The 14,459-nt window shown below is 47.3% G+C and overlaps 1 protein-coding gene across 1 annotated transcript in view; it reads left to right on the top strand.

The window, feature by feature from the left end:
- The window catches only part of LOC141134891 (proteinase-activated receptor 1-like), a 221,577-nt gene extending 207,335 nt beyond the window's left edge, over positions 1-14,242 (top strand). Inside the window, exon 3 of the mRNA XM_073624319.1 lies at positions 13,254-14,242. Coding sequence (XP_073480420.1) covers positions 13,254-14,233 — 980 coding nt within the window. The 3' untranslated portion in view covers positions 14,234-14,242. The remainder of the gene's footprint in view (positions 1-13,253) is intronic.
- The last annotated feature ends 217 nt before the right edge of the window (positions 14,243-14,459 follow it).

Raw genomic sequence — 14,459 nt, 5'->3', positions numbered from 1 at the left:
CAGGATTTCTAAGGGCACACATTTTTGATTTCACTCCTCACTACCTATCACAGTTTTGAAGGCCATAAAATGCCAAGATGGCACAACCCCCCCCCAAATGACCCCATTTTGGAAAGTAGACACCCTAAGCTATTTGCTGAGAGGCATGGTGAGTATTTTGCAGCTCTCATTTGTTTTTGAAAATGAAGAAAGACCAGAAAAAAATTTTTTTTTTTTCTTTTTTCAATTTTCAAAACCTTGTGACAAAAAGTGAGGTCTGCAAAATACTCACTATACCTCTCAGCAAATAGCTTGGGGTGTCTACTTTCCAAAATGGGGTCATTTGGGGGGGGTTTGTGCCACCTGGGCATTCCATGGCCTCCAAAACTGTGATAGGCAGTGAAGAGTGAAATCAAAAATTTACGGCCTTAGAAAGCCTGAAGGCGGTGCTTGGTTTTCGGGGTCCCGTGCGCGGCTAGGCTCCCAAAAAGTCCCACACATGTGGTATCCCCGTACTCAGGAGAAGCAACAGAATTTATTTTCGGGTGTAATTTCACAAATCCCCATGGCATGTTTGAGCAATATAACATTTAGTGACAACTTTGTGCAAAAAAAAAAAAAAAAAAAAAAAAATTTGTCTCTTTCCCGCAACTTGTGTCACAATATAAAATATTCCATGGACTCGACATGACTCTCAGCAAATAGCTTGGGGTGTCTACTTTCCAAAATGGGGTCATTTGGGGGGTTTTGAAATGTCCTGGCATTTTATGCACAACATTTAGAAGCTTATGTCAGACATCACCCACTCTTCTAACCACTTGAAGACAAAGCCCTTTCTGACACTTTTTGATTACATGAAAAAATTATTTTTTTTTGCAAGAAAATTACTTTGAACCCCCAAACATTATATATTATTTTAAAGCAAATGCCCTACAGATTAAAATGGTGGGTGTTTCATTTTTTTTTCACACAGTAATTGCGCAGCGATTTTTTAAACGCATTTTTTGTGGAAAAAACACACTTTTTTAAATTTTAATGCACTAAAACACACTATATTGTCCAAATGTTTGATGAAATAAAAAAGATGATCTTAGGCCGAGTACATGGATACCAAACATGACATGCTTTAAAATTGCGCACAAACGTGCAGTGGCAACAAAATTAATACATTTTTAAAAGCCTTTAAAAGCCTTTACAGGTTACCACTTTAGATTTACAGAGGAGGTCTACTGCTAAAATTACTGCCCTCGATCTGACCTTCGCGGTGACACCTCACATGCATAGTGCAATTGCTGTTTACATTTGACGCCAGACCGACGCTTGCGTTCGCCTTAGCGCGAGAGCAGGGGGGACAGGGGTGCTTTTTTTTTTTTTTCTTTATTATTTTTTTGCTTTTTTATCTTATTTTTAAACTGTTCCTTTCATTTTTTTTTTTAAATCATTTTTATTGTTATCTCAGGGAATGTAAATATCCCCTATGATAGCAATAGGTAGTGACAGGTACTCTTTTTTGAAAAAATTGGGGTCTATTAGACCCTAGATCTCTCCTCTGCCCTCAAAGCATCTGACCACACCAAGATCGGTGTGATAAAATGCTCCCCCAATTTCCCAATGGCGCTGTTTACATCCGGCGAAATCTAAGTCATAAAATGCTTGTAGCTTCCGGTTTCTTAGGCCATAGAGATGTTTGGAGCCACTCTGGTCTCTGATCAGCTCTATGGTCAGCTGGCTGAATCACCGGCTGCATTCTCAGGTTCCCTGTTGAGACAGGAGAGCCAGAGAAAAACACGGAAGATGGTGGGGGGGGGGCATTCCCTCCCACTGCTTGTAAAAGCAGTCTAGAGGCTAATTAGCCGCTAGGATTGCTTTTACATGAAAGCCGACCGCTGGCTAAAAAGAATGATACCAAGATGATACCTAAACCTGCAGGCATCATTCTGGTATAACCACTCAAAGTCGTGAATGGCGTACCTGAAGACAAAAAAATGGTTAACAATAAAGCACAGTAAACGGTAAAGTATAAAAAATTGCATACCTGAAAAGCAAACGTGATAAAACATAATAACAATAAAACATTGCAGAATAGAATACAGTAAAAAAGAGCAGAACAATAGAGAGAGAATAGAGAGAGAGAGAACAATAAAACGACAACTATTTTTTTTTATTTTTGTTTGTGTTTTTTTTTTTTTTTTACACTTTTTTTTTGTAACTGTAACTTTTATAACTGTAACCGGTTCCAGGTTCGGGTCTCTCAAAATGCGATGGCATCTTGGGAGACCCTGTGAAAGTGTGCCTAGTCTGTGCAATGCTGTATCCTACACTAATACTCAACTAGTGCATGGTAGCATTCAAAACATTCACCAATGCAAAGACCAGGATTGTCAGGACAGGAGGGACAATAATAGCGGGTGTCACGTCTATATCCGCGTTTGCTGCAGACACATCTTTTTTGGGGGGGTTCGTTGGGTAGGGGTACTCGGGAGGACATATAAATGCCTCTCATGCAGCCGACTGCATTTGGTTGGGGATGTGAATGGGGGAAGTACGGGCGCTGCAGAAGCGGTGGGTTCACAAATTAGGATTGGCGAATGCAGCAGGAAGGGCACTATGGGCACGACGGGCCTGTGTTTGTCTTTTTGGTGGCAGCGGGACACTACTTGTGCTTGCCACCTCACCAGCTTGAACTGCACTTATGGGACTCGCCACGTCACCAAGTGTTACTGCAGTGCTGGTTTGACTAATACCGGGGTGTACTAGGCCGCTGGCGCTTGCCAGTTCACCAAAACGCTACAAAAAAAAGTGACAGTGATTGATCGATACTGCACTTGGGTGGGTTGGGCTGGGCCGGGCGGAGGGGCAAAACGCAGGTGCTAGCAGGTATCTGGGCTGATCCCTCTAACACTGCGTTTTTGGGAACCCTAAACTGCTGGGGACGCTAGTATAGATCTGATCGGATCAGATATTGATCATATACTATACCACTAAGGGAGGCGTATGCTGCGTGTGTGGGTGTTAGCAGTACTGGCGCTAATCTGACGCTGCCTGGGGCTGGTGCTTGCCAGTTCACCAAAATGCTACCAAAAAAACTGTTAGCGATCGCAGGGATCAGGCCTGACTCTGCGAACGCTGCAGTTATGTGTTTAGTGTTTTGTAAGTGACAGTGATCGATCGATACTGCACTTGGGTGGGCTGGGCTGGGCCGGGCGGAGGGGCAAAACGCAGGTGCTAGCAGGTATCTGGGCTGATCCCGCTAACACTGCGTTTTTGGGAACCCTAAACTGCTGGGAACGCTAGTATAGATCTGATCGGATCAGATATTGATGCGTTCAGATACTATACCACTAAGGGAGGTGTACGGTGCGTGTACGGTGCGTGCGTGGGTGTTCGCGGTACTGGCGCTAATCTGACGCTGCCTGGGGCGACGCATATCACCGCCGGGCGATCAGGGGGCTAAACCTTTATTCGGTAATAAACGGCGGGTGCCCTGACACTATATAAAATAAACAAACTAACCAGCGTCACCCGTAACAGTTATATGGTGATCAGTGGTGAAAGGGTTAACTAGGGGGCAATCAAGGGGTTAAAACATTTATTAGATAGTATATGGGGGTCCCTGTCGCTATAAAACGCTGACAGCGAACCTAAATATTTACGTTCCTAACTAGCGTCACCAGCGACACTAATACAGCGATCAGAAAAATGATCGCTTAGCGACACTGGTGACAGGGGGTGATCAAGGGGTTAAAACTTTATTAGGGGGGGTTAGGGGGGTACCCTAGACCTACAGGGGGCTAATACTAACTGTCCTACCACAGTAACTGTCACAAACTGACACTATGCAGTAATCAGGAAAAAAAAAAAAAAAAAAAAACCTGCTTGGTATCAGTTTGTGACAGGGGGGGGGTGATTGGGGGGGATCGGGGGTGTTTAGTGTGCCTGGCATGTTCTACTGTGTGTGTGTGTGTTGGTGCACTTACATGTCATCTCTCCTCAGCGCTGGAACGGAAACTGGCCAGCCGAGGAGAGATGACATCACATCCTCTACCTCTGTGTACTATACAGAGGCAGGGGATGTTTCTCATTGGCTGGGAGCGATCGCGAGGGGGGGGCCACGATCGGATGGTCTCCCCCTCGTCTCTCATCGCTTCCAACCAAACGCCGACCGCCGATGGCATCGGGGGGGGGGTCCAATCGGACCCCCCGCCCACGGGAAGGCAATCACGTACCAGGTACGTGATTTTGCCTGCCCGTGCCGCTCTGCTCACGTATATATGCGTGAGGCGGTCGGCAAGTGGTTAAAGGAAACATAACCCCACATTCTATTGCTGCGTACACACGATCAAACTTTATGGCATACTTGGTCCGACATTCTTCCCGCCGGACTTTCCGCCCCCTAAAACATCACAGTCTCAGCATGCCCAGGGACTGTGACGGCATAAGGGGGCGGGGCCTCTGCCTATATAAGTCACAGCGGAGCGCTCAGAGAGCAGTCCAGCTGGAGAGAGACCGTCGTGTCAACATCTGGAGAAGAGAAGAGGGAAGAAGACAAGAAGACAAGAAGCCAGACGTCCGGGCCTCCGCTGGCAAAAGAGCGGCATGAAGACAGCGGAGGAGCCAGCAGAAGAACTGGAACACCGGGAGAAGAGGCCAGAGAGAGCGGAGAAGAACCAACCGGACGCCGGGAGAAGACGAACCGGAAGGACCCCCGAAGTCGGAAGAAGACCCCCGAAGCCGGAGGAAGACCCCCCCGGAGCTGTCTAATAAATTATTTTAAAAACCTGTGTAGTGTGTTTTATTATTGACACTTTTTCCATGTACCCCATACTCATTCACATAGGGTGGGGGGCCGGGATCTGGGGGCCCTCTTATTAAAGGGGGCTCCCGGATTCCGATAAGCCCCCCACCCGCAGACCCCGACAACCAACGACCAGGGTTGTCGGGAAGAGGCCCTTGTCCTCATCAACATGGGGACAAGGTACTTTGGGTGGGGGGGCCCCGCAGGGCGCCCCCTCCCCCAAAGCACCTACCCCCCCATGTTGAGGGCATGCGGCCTAGTACGGTTAAGGAGGGGGGGCGCTCGCTCGTCCCCACCCCCTTTTCTGACCAGGCGGGCTACGCGCTCGGATCGGGGTCTGGCATGGATTTTAGGGGGGACCCTACGCTGTTTTTTTGGCGTAGGGGGTTCCCCTTAAAATCCATACCAGACCTAAGGGCCTGGGATGCCCCGCGCTCGCTGCAATAGGAAAATTTGTTTTTCCTATTGCAGCGAGCGCGAGATGCAATACCCTGTCCGTCGGACCAGCATACAGACGAACGGACTTTCCGTCAGGAACGGAGTCCGGCGAAACATGTTTCAAATCTAGGTACGGCGGAATTTTGGGGAAAAAAAAGTCCGCTGGAGCCTACACACAATCGGATTGTGTGGCGGACTCCGGTCCGCCGGACCAAGTATGCCGGAAAGTTTGCTCGTGTGTTTACGCAGCATTACATTTCTATTGCTTTTGTATAACAAATATTAATGAATAAACTCTTAACAAGCTTGCTTTTTTTTTAAAGCTATGAAAGTCTTGCCAACACGCTAAAGACTAGGGATGAGCTTCGTGTTCATCGTCTGTTCGCCCGTTCACCGAATTGTGAACGATATGGGCCATTCGCGCCAAATTCGTGTGGCGCGTCACGGCCCATAATTCACTGCGGCATCGCAGTGCATTGCTGGCTGATGATTGGCCAAGCATGCACTATGACCCGCATGCTTGGCCAATCACAGCGCCACCTGAACAGAGAGCCGTAATTGGCCAAAGCCAAGGAGGCTTTGGCCAATTATGGCTCAGAGGATTTAGTACACATCCCACACTATATAAGGCCGCCTGCACGGCGGCCCTGTGTAGTGTGTGTTCCGGCGTTCATTGAGAGAGAGAGAGACAGACAGTGACATTTGATTTGAGTTAGATAGATTAGGCAGAACAGTCAGTCAGTTAGCTGCACTTACAGTGTATTGTGTATATATATGCATCCCAGGTGTTGCATATATATATATATATATATATATATATATATATATATATATATATATATATATATATATATATACACACTGTATTCAGTTTAGCTAGATCCGTTCCTGTTATCTTCCTACTGACAGGCAGGCTTGTCTTGTTACAGTATTTACAGCTACCTGAAGAAAATTGCTGGTGTTCTTTTGATCCTATTAGTACCACAGTCAGGCAGCTAGACTATTTACAGTTAGTGCAGTGCGTCCTGCTCACAGTGTTCAGCTAGATCCGTTCCTGCTATCTTCTTACTGACAGGCAGGCTTGTCTTGTTACAGTATATACAGCTACCTGAAGAAAATTGCTTGTGTTCTTTTGATCCTATTAGTACCACAGTCAGGCAGCTAGACTATTTACAGTTAGTGCAGTGCATCCTGCTCACAGTGTTCAGCTAAAACTACAAGTTAGTGGGGTGCGTCCTGCTCACAGTGTTCAGCTAAACCTACAAGTTAGTGGGGTGCGTCCTGCTCACAGTGTTCAGCTAAACCTACAAGTTAGTGGGGTGCGTCCTGCTCACAGTGTTCAGCTAAACCTACAAGTTAGTGGGGTGCATCCTGATCACAGTGTTCAGCTAAACCTACAAGTTAGTGGGGTGCGTTCTCCTCACAGTGTTCAGCTAAACCTACAAGTTAGTGGGGTGCGTCCTGCTCACAGTGTTCAGCTAAACCTACAAGTTAGTGGGGTGCGTCCTGCTCACAGTGTTCAGCTAAACCTACAAGTTAGTGGGGTGCGTCCTGCTCACAGTGTTCAGCTAGATCCATTCCTGTTATCTTCTTACTGACAGGCAGGCTTGTCTTGTTACAGTATATACAGCTACCTGAAGAAAATTACTGTTTTTTTTTATCCTATTAGTACCACAGTCAGGCAGCTAGACTATTTACAGTTAGTGCAGTGCGTCCTGCTCACAGTTTTCAGCTAAATCTACAAGTTAGTGGGGTGCATCCTGCTCACAGTGTTCAGCTAAACCTACAAGTTAGTGGGGTGCGTCCTGCTCACAGTGTTCAGCTAAACCTACAAGTTAGTGGGGTGCGTCCTGCTCACAGTGTTCAGCTAAACCTACAAGTTAGTGGGGTGTGTCCTGCTCACAGCAGCTAAACCTACAAGTTAGTGGCGTGTGTCCTGCTCACAGTGTTCAGCTAAACCTACAAGTTAGTGGGGTGCGTCCTGCTCACAGTGTTCAGCTAAACCTACAAGTTAGTGGGGTGCGTCCTGCTCACAGTGTTCAGCTAAACCTACAACTTAGTGCGGTGCGTCCTGCTCACAGTGTTCAGCTAAACCTACAAGTTAGTGGGGTGCGTACTGCTCACAGTGTTCAGCTAAACCTACAAGTTAGTGGGGTGCATCCTGTTCACAATGTTCAGCTAAACCTACAAGTTAGTGGGGTGCGTCCTGTTCACAGTGTTCAGCTAAACCTACAAGTTAGTGGGGTGCGTCCACCTCATAGTGTTCAGCTAAAGCTACCTGTAGAAGGTTGGTGGTGTTCTCATACTTCCTTAGATGCAGGCAAGGCAGAGAGGTTGTTTCACCGCTCAGGTGGACATGGACCCAGGTGTGAGATTGATGTAAGATTTCCAGAGTAGAAGAGTTCCAGGTGCTGGCTGAATGCTAAGTAGAACAGGCTTGAAATAAGAAGATCTGGATGCCGCACACCGGATGTAGTAAAAAACTTGACTTTATTAGGAAGATGGGATCATCAAAAATACAAGACCATCATGCAGAAAGTACAGGATTATCTGACGCGTTTCGCACACGAAGCTGAGTTCTTACTCATAGCTATTACTCAACTTCCTAATAAAGTCAAGTTTTCTACTACATCCGGTGTGCGGCATCCAGATCTTCTTATTTCAAGGGTGTTCTCATACTACAGGCAGGCAGTTGATTTTGCTAGCTGCAGTATCAGTATATATATATATATATATATATATATATATATATATATATATATATATCCCAGCTTAGTGCAGCTACAGGCCATTAGTATGTCTGGAAGGCCAAGAAGGAGAGGCAGACAGTCACAAGCCAATAAGAGAGGGCAAGCAGGCTCTGTGTCTAGTGCTGGTCGTGGAGACGGTGCATCCTCATCAGCACGTGGCCGTGGGAGACGCTTGGCCTTTTTTTCGGCAGCTGGCCGTGTTGAGCCGCAACATGCGGAAGACTTGGTCGAGTGGATGACCAAGCCGTCCTCATCCTCCTCATCCTCTCTCACCCATGCCCAGGGTACTTTGTCTGGCAAAGCAGCGGCCTCTTCCCTCGGCTCAATGTCATCAGTGACTCCTTCCCTAGCCCCACCATGTCCTCCTGAGGAGTCCCTCGAACTGTTTGACCACAGTGTTGGGTACATGCTCCAGGAGGATGCCCAGCGTTTGGAAGGCTCTGATGATGATACTGAGCTCAATGAAGGCAGTAACATGAGCACGGACAGAGGGGGTGCCCAAGAAGGACAGCAATCTGGCAGTCATGCTCCCCCTTCTGCAGCATACTGCCAGGTTTGCTCCAGTGATGAGGAGGGAGGGGATGATGAGGTCACTGACTCAACGTGGGTGCCTGATAGGAGAGAGGAGGAAGAGGAGGAGGCGGCACATCACCAAGGAGGCAGGATGCCCTCCAGGGGCCAGCCTAAGGGCAGCACATTGACTGCATCACACCCCAAAGCTCCACATGTGCAGGGCGCTGCAGTCTCTGCGCGTTATTCAAAAAGTTCTTTGGTGTGGGCCTTTTTTGAGACGAGTGCATCAGATCGCACCGCTGCTATTTGCAACATATGTCTCAAGCGTATCTCGCGTGGCCAAAACATCTCCCGCTTGGGTACCACATGCTTGACCAGACATATGTTGACCTGCCATGCAGTTCGTTGGCAAGCGTATCTAAAAGACCCACACCAAAGAACAAAGAGGACCTCTCCTTGCTCCTCATCAGCTGAGATTTCCAACCCCACTATACCTTCAGTCCTCTCTGAGACCTGCACTGAGAGTTTTGAAGGTGTAGAATTAGGTGTGTGACAGCCAAGTACTTGTGGGCAATCTGCTTTTGGTACACCGACGTCAGATTGTACCAGGAAAATTTCCCTGCCCCAGCTGCTGCACCGCTGAAAGAAGTTTGTTCCCAGCCATCCACATAGCCAGCGGTTGAATACTAGCTTAGTAAAATTGCTAGCACTTCACCTGCTGCCTTTTCAGTTGGTAGACTCTACCCCCTTCCGTGAGTTTGTGGAATGTGCGGTTCCTCAGTGGCAGGTACCCAAACGCCACTTTTTCTCACGGAAGACGATTCCGGCTCTCTACCGGCACGTGGAAGGCAATGTCCATGCCTCACTGGACAGGGCGGTCAGCGGTAAGGTGCATATTACCGCTGACTCATGGTCCAGCAGGCATGGCCAGGGACGTTACCTAAGTTTCACGGCGCATTGGGTGACTCTGCTGGCAGCTGGGAAGGATGCAGGACAAGGTGCAGTAGTGTTGGAGGTTGTTCCGCCACCATGCCTCCAAAATGCTAATGATTGTGACACACCTCTCTCCTCCACCCCCTCCTCTTCTTCTTCCTCCATGGTCTCTTCCTGTGCTTTGTCCTCGGAACCAGCGGTGCTCCGTAGCCGTTCGAGGGGCTACGCAAGTACGCAGGCCAAAAGATGCCATGCGGTGCTTGAGCTGGTGTGCTTGGGGGACAGGAGCCACACTGGGGCAGAGGTTCTGTCAGCTCTGCAGGGGCAGGTTTAGAGGTGGTTGACGCCATGCCAACTTAAGGCAGGAATGGTGGTTTGCAACAATGGTACCAACCTCCTCTCTGCGCTCCGACAGGGACAAATGACCCATGTGCCCTGTTTGGCTCAGGTCCTTAACTTGGTGGTGCAGCGGTTCTTGGGCAGGTACCCGAGCTTACAGGATGTCCTGAGGCAGGCCAGGAAAGTCTTTGTGCATTTCCACCTGTCATATAATGCCAGTGCTCGGCTGACGGACCTCCAAAAGGAGTTTAACCTGCCAAGAACCGCCTAATCTGTGACATGCCCACCAGGTGGAACTCAACGTTGGCCATGCTGCAGCGGCTGCACACGCAGCAGAGGGCCATCAATGAGTACCTGTGCGACTATGGCACCAGGACAGGGTCAGGGGAGCTTGTTTTTTTTTCCCCATGATCAGGGATGCATGCACTGTCCTGTCACCATTTGAGGAGGCCACGAGGATGGTGAGCAGTGACAGTGCATGCATCAGTGACACTGTCCCCCTTGTCCACCTGTTGGAGCACACGCTGCGTGGAATAATGGACAGGGTACTTGAGGCAGAACAGAGGCAGGAAGAGGAGGACTTCCTTAGCTCTCAAGGCCCCCTTTATCCAGTGTTCCTGCGTGCCCGCCGATCACACAGGAAGAGGACGAGGAGGAGGAGGAGGAGGAGGAAGATTGTGTCAGTATGGAGGTGGAGCCTGGCACTCAGCATCAGCAGCAGTCTTTAAGGGATCAGTCCCAAGAAACACATGGACTTGTACGTGGCTGGGAGGAGGTGGCTGCAGACCATGTCATCCTTAGTGACCCAGAGGACTCCGGACCGAATGCCTCAGCAAACCTACGCTGCATGGCCTCCCTGATCCTGCAAAGCCTGCGTAAGGATCCTCGTATTTGTGGTATCAAGGAGAAGGACCAATACTGGCTGGCAACCCTCCTTGATCCACGTTACAAGGGTAAGGTTGCGGACCTTATCTTGCCATCGCAGAGGGAGCAGAGGATGAAACATCTTCGGGAGGCTTTGCAGAAAGGTCTGTGCAACGCGTTCCCAGAGACTGGGAGGTTACAAACTCCTGTTTCTGGACAACGTGTTGCTGAGGCTTCGGTCAGTCAAAGAAGGAGCGATGGAGAAGGTGGCCATCTGACCGATGCGTTCAGACAATTTTTTGGTCCGCAGCCCCAAGGTATGATCGGTTCCAGCAACCATCGCCAGCGTCTGTTTTACATGGTGCAGGAATACCTAGGGGCAAGATCAGACTTGGACACCTTTCCCACCGAAAATCCTCTGGGTAACTGGGTCTTGAGGATGGATCACTGGCCAGAGCTTGCACAGTATGCAATTGAGCTACTGGCCTGTCCTGCATCCAGCGTTCTTTCGGAACGCACATTCAGTGCTGCTGGAGGCGTGGTAACCGATCACAGGGTGCGTCTGTCCACCGACTCGGTCGATCGACTGACCTTCATAAAAATGAATCAGTCTTGGTTCACCACCAGCTACCAAGCACCTGATGCTGATGTAACCGAATAATTTTTTTTGAAATCTCAGATCCCTTCAAAGACTGCCTATGCTGATGCTGAGTTACTATCCCTGAGAAATTATCCTCTTCCTCCTCAATCATCACGCTGATAGCTTGTAAGAACATTTTTGGTTCTGGGCGCCACCACCAGTGCCTAAGGCACAATTTTTCAGCCCCTGTTTAACAGGGGCGTGTAATTACAATTTTTGATGCAATACTTTGCAGCAGGGCTCGTTCCTGCGTTCCAACTAGAGTGTCTGTGAGGGGTTGCAGTGTTGTGGCACCAGCACCAGTGCCTAAGGCCCAATTTTTCTGCCCTTGTTTAACAGGGGCATGTAATTACAATTCTTGATCTAATATTTCACAGCAGGGCCCATTTCTGCACCCACCAAGAGCGAGTGAGGACTTACAGTGTTGTGGCACCAGCACCACCACCAAAGGCCCAGTTTTTCTGCCCCTGTTCAACAGGGGCATGTAATTACAATTCTTGATCTAATATTTCACAGCAGGGCCCTGTGAGGGCTTACAGTGTTGTGGCCACAACAACACCTAAGGCCCAAATTTCTGCTGAGTATATAGGGCAGGCCCCTACTTTCAAATATCTAAACTTACAAACGACTCCTACTTGCAAACGGAAGGAGACAACAGGAAGTGAGATGAAATCTACCCCTAGGAAGGGAAATTCTCTCCTGTAAGAGTTAATATGGGAAAAACATTTCTCCTTTCCACTGATGCTTTCCAATCCTTGTTCCACAAAAAACCCCAAATTCTCAAAAAACATTTGTCATTGGGACAAAAAGTGAGGTGAAATCTTCTAAAGAGGAGGAAAGACAGCAAAACAAATGTCACAGGGGTGATAACCCTTCCCTATGTTTTCCAAAAAGCTTAAAAAAGATATTTTGGCTGGAGCTAAACATGTTAAAAATGTACCCGTTCAAAATGACAAACAGATTCTACTTAACAACAAACCTACAGTCCCTGTCTTGTTTGCACTGCCTGTATACTGCTGTTCAGAGTATATAGGGCCTGGTGGCCCCACACCTTTCCTTATTTTAATTTGGGTGCGGGGTTCCCCTTAATATCCATACAAGACCCAAAGGGCCTGGTAATGGACTGGGGGGTACCCATGCCGTTTGTCTCGCTGATTTTCATCCATATTGCCAGGACCCGACATTACATTAAACCCGCAAGCAGTTTTAAATGAGATTTTTTCCTTTAAAAATGACATTTGGCGCAGGGACTGTTCTAAACACGAGAAACACGCGCCACTTTACAGGCCTACTATAGACACCCCCCAGGTACGATATTTAAAGGAATATTTCACTTTTTTTTTTTTTTACTTTAAGCATCATTAAAATCACTGCTCCCGAAAAAACGGCCGTTTTTAAAATTTTTTTTTGCATTGATACATGTCCCCTGGGGTAGGACCCGGGTCCCCAAACCCTTTTTAGGACAATACCATACAAATTAGCCTTTAAAATGAGCACTTTTGATTTCGAACGTTCGAGTCCCATAGACGTCAATGGGGTTCTAACGTTCGTGCGAACTTTCGGTCCGTTCGCAGGTTCTGGTGCGAACCGAACCGGGGGGTGTTCGGCTCATCCCTACTAAAGACTAGAGTGGCTGTTCACATCCCCCACATCGTAGTCTGCTGTCATAGGAAAGTGCAGGACGGGGAGGGATATGTGTGTGCCACTGGGAGAGTGCTGTCCCTTGTAACCATAGAAGCCAGGCTTCTGAGCAACCAGCAAAGGTGGCAGAACTGTTTTTTCCGACAGAAAAAAGCCATGTGTATATATATATATCTCTATATAGAGGAAGGAGGGTTCTGGTTCAGAGTGATTGTTGTTTTTTTTTTTGTTTTTATTTGTTTTTTACTTTATATGAGCTATTCATTTTCTATTTTTTCAACCACAGTTCTGCTTTAAAAAAAGTTAAATGAATCCAGTTTATTTACTGTATTAATGCTAATACTGGGTGTTTACTTTCCAGATCATATTTATAAAGTCTTGTGTATTTTAAGACATTGGAGTGCTGCCATTCTTGTCCCATCCATCTATACTGTTGTGTTCCTCGTGGCTCTTCCTCTTAATATCATGGTGATCATCATGTTTCTGGTGAAGATGAAGGTCAGGAAGCCAGCAATGGTCTACATGCTGAACCTCACCATAGCAGATCTCCTCCTTGTTTGCATCCTTCCTTTTTATATTGTCTACAGATTCTTGGGATCTAACTGGATCTTCGGAGAAGGAATGTGTCGCTTTGTCACAGCAGCATTTTACTGTAACATGTTTTGCTCCATCCTGCTCATGACAAGTATCAGCGTGGACCGTTTCCTGGCCGTAGTCTACCCGGTGCGGTCTCTCCCCTGGCGTACAGTGACCCGAGCCTGGAAGGTGTGTGGTGTCATCTGGGTCATCTCATTGGCCAGCACTGTGCCTCTTCTCATAAGAAAACAAACCTGGAATCATGACATAGATATAACAATGTGTCATGACATTGAGGATTTTTGGGATTATTTAATTTTTAGATATGTTTACTTCTCCACTGTGTTCTCACTTTTTATTTTCTTACCGTTATTCATTATAACTTTCTGTTACATCGGAATCATCCGCAGTCTCAGCAGATCAACATTCAATCACACACATAAGAGATCACGATCTATCCGTCTATCTGTGATTGTACTGAGTGTCTTTGTCCTTTGTTTTGGCCCCACCAATGTCATCTGTTTAATTTACTACAAGCAGATGTATAATAATGAAGATTACTCTCTGTATATTCCCTACATCATCTCTTCCAGTATCAGTAGTATAAACTGTTGTCTGGATCCTCTTATCTATTATTTTGCATCCTCCCAGTGTCAGAGATACGTCTACAGCTTGATGTGGTGGAAAAAAAATGATCGCCCTCCAGTACACATAGAGCTGCCACCCTTGAGCACTCATTCTGCTCAGCTCACTAAGAGTGAATGATTTATTTTAACCCCTTTAGCCCCCTAGTGTTAACCCCTTCCCTGCCAGTGACATTTTTACAGTAATCAGTGCATTTTTATAGGTACTGATCACTGTATAAATGCCAATGGTCCCAAAATGGTGTCAAAAGTGTCCGATGTGTCCGCCATAATAAATGTAAGTAAGGTCCTTCATGCTATCAAAGTGAATATATGCTAATTTGATAAGTTGCAGCTAGATCTAAAGT

This window comes from Aquarana catesbeiana, linkage group LG03, assembly GCF_042186555.1.
Source record: "Aquarana catesbeiana isolate 2022-GZ linkage group LG03, ASM4218655v1, whole genome shotgun sequence".
Lineage (NCBI taxonomy): Eukaryota > Metazoa > Chordata > Amphibia > Anura > Ranidae > Aquarana > Aquarana catesbeiana.
The sequence above is the reverse complement of the archived record's forward strand: the minus strand, read 5'-3'. Positions and strand labels throughout refer to the sequence as shown.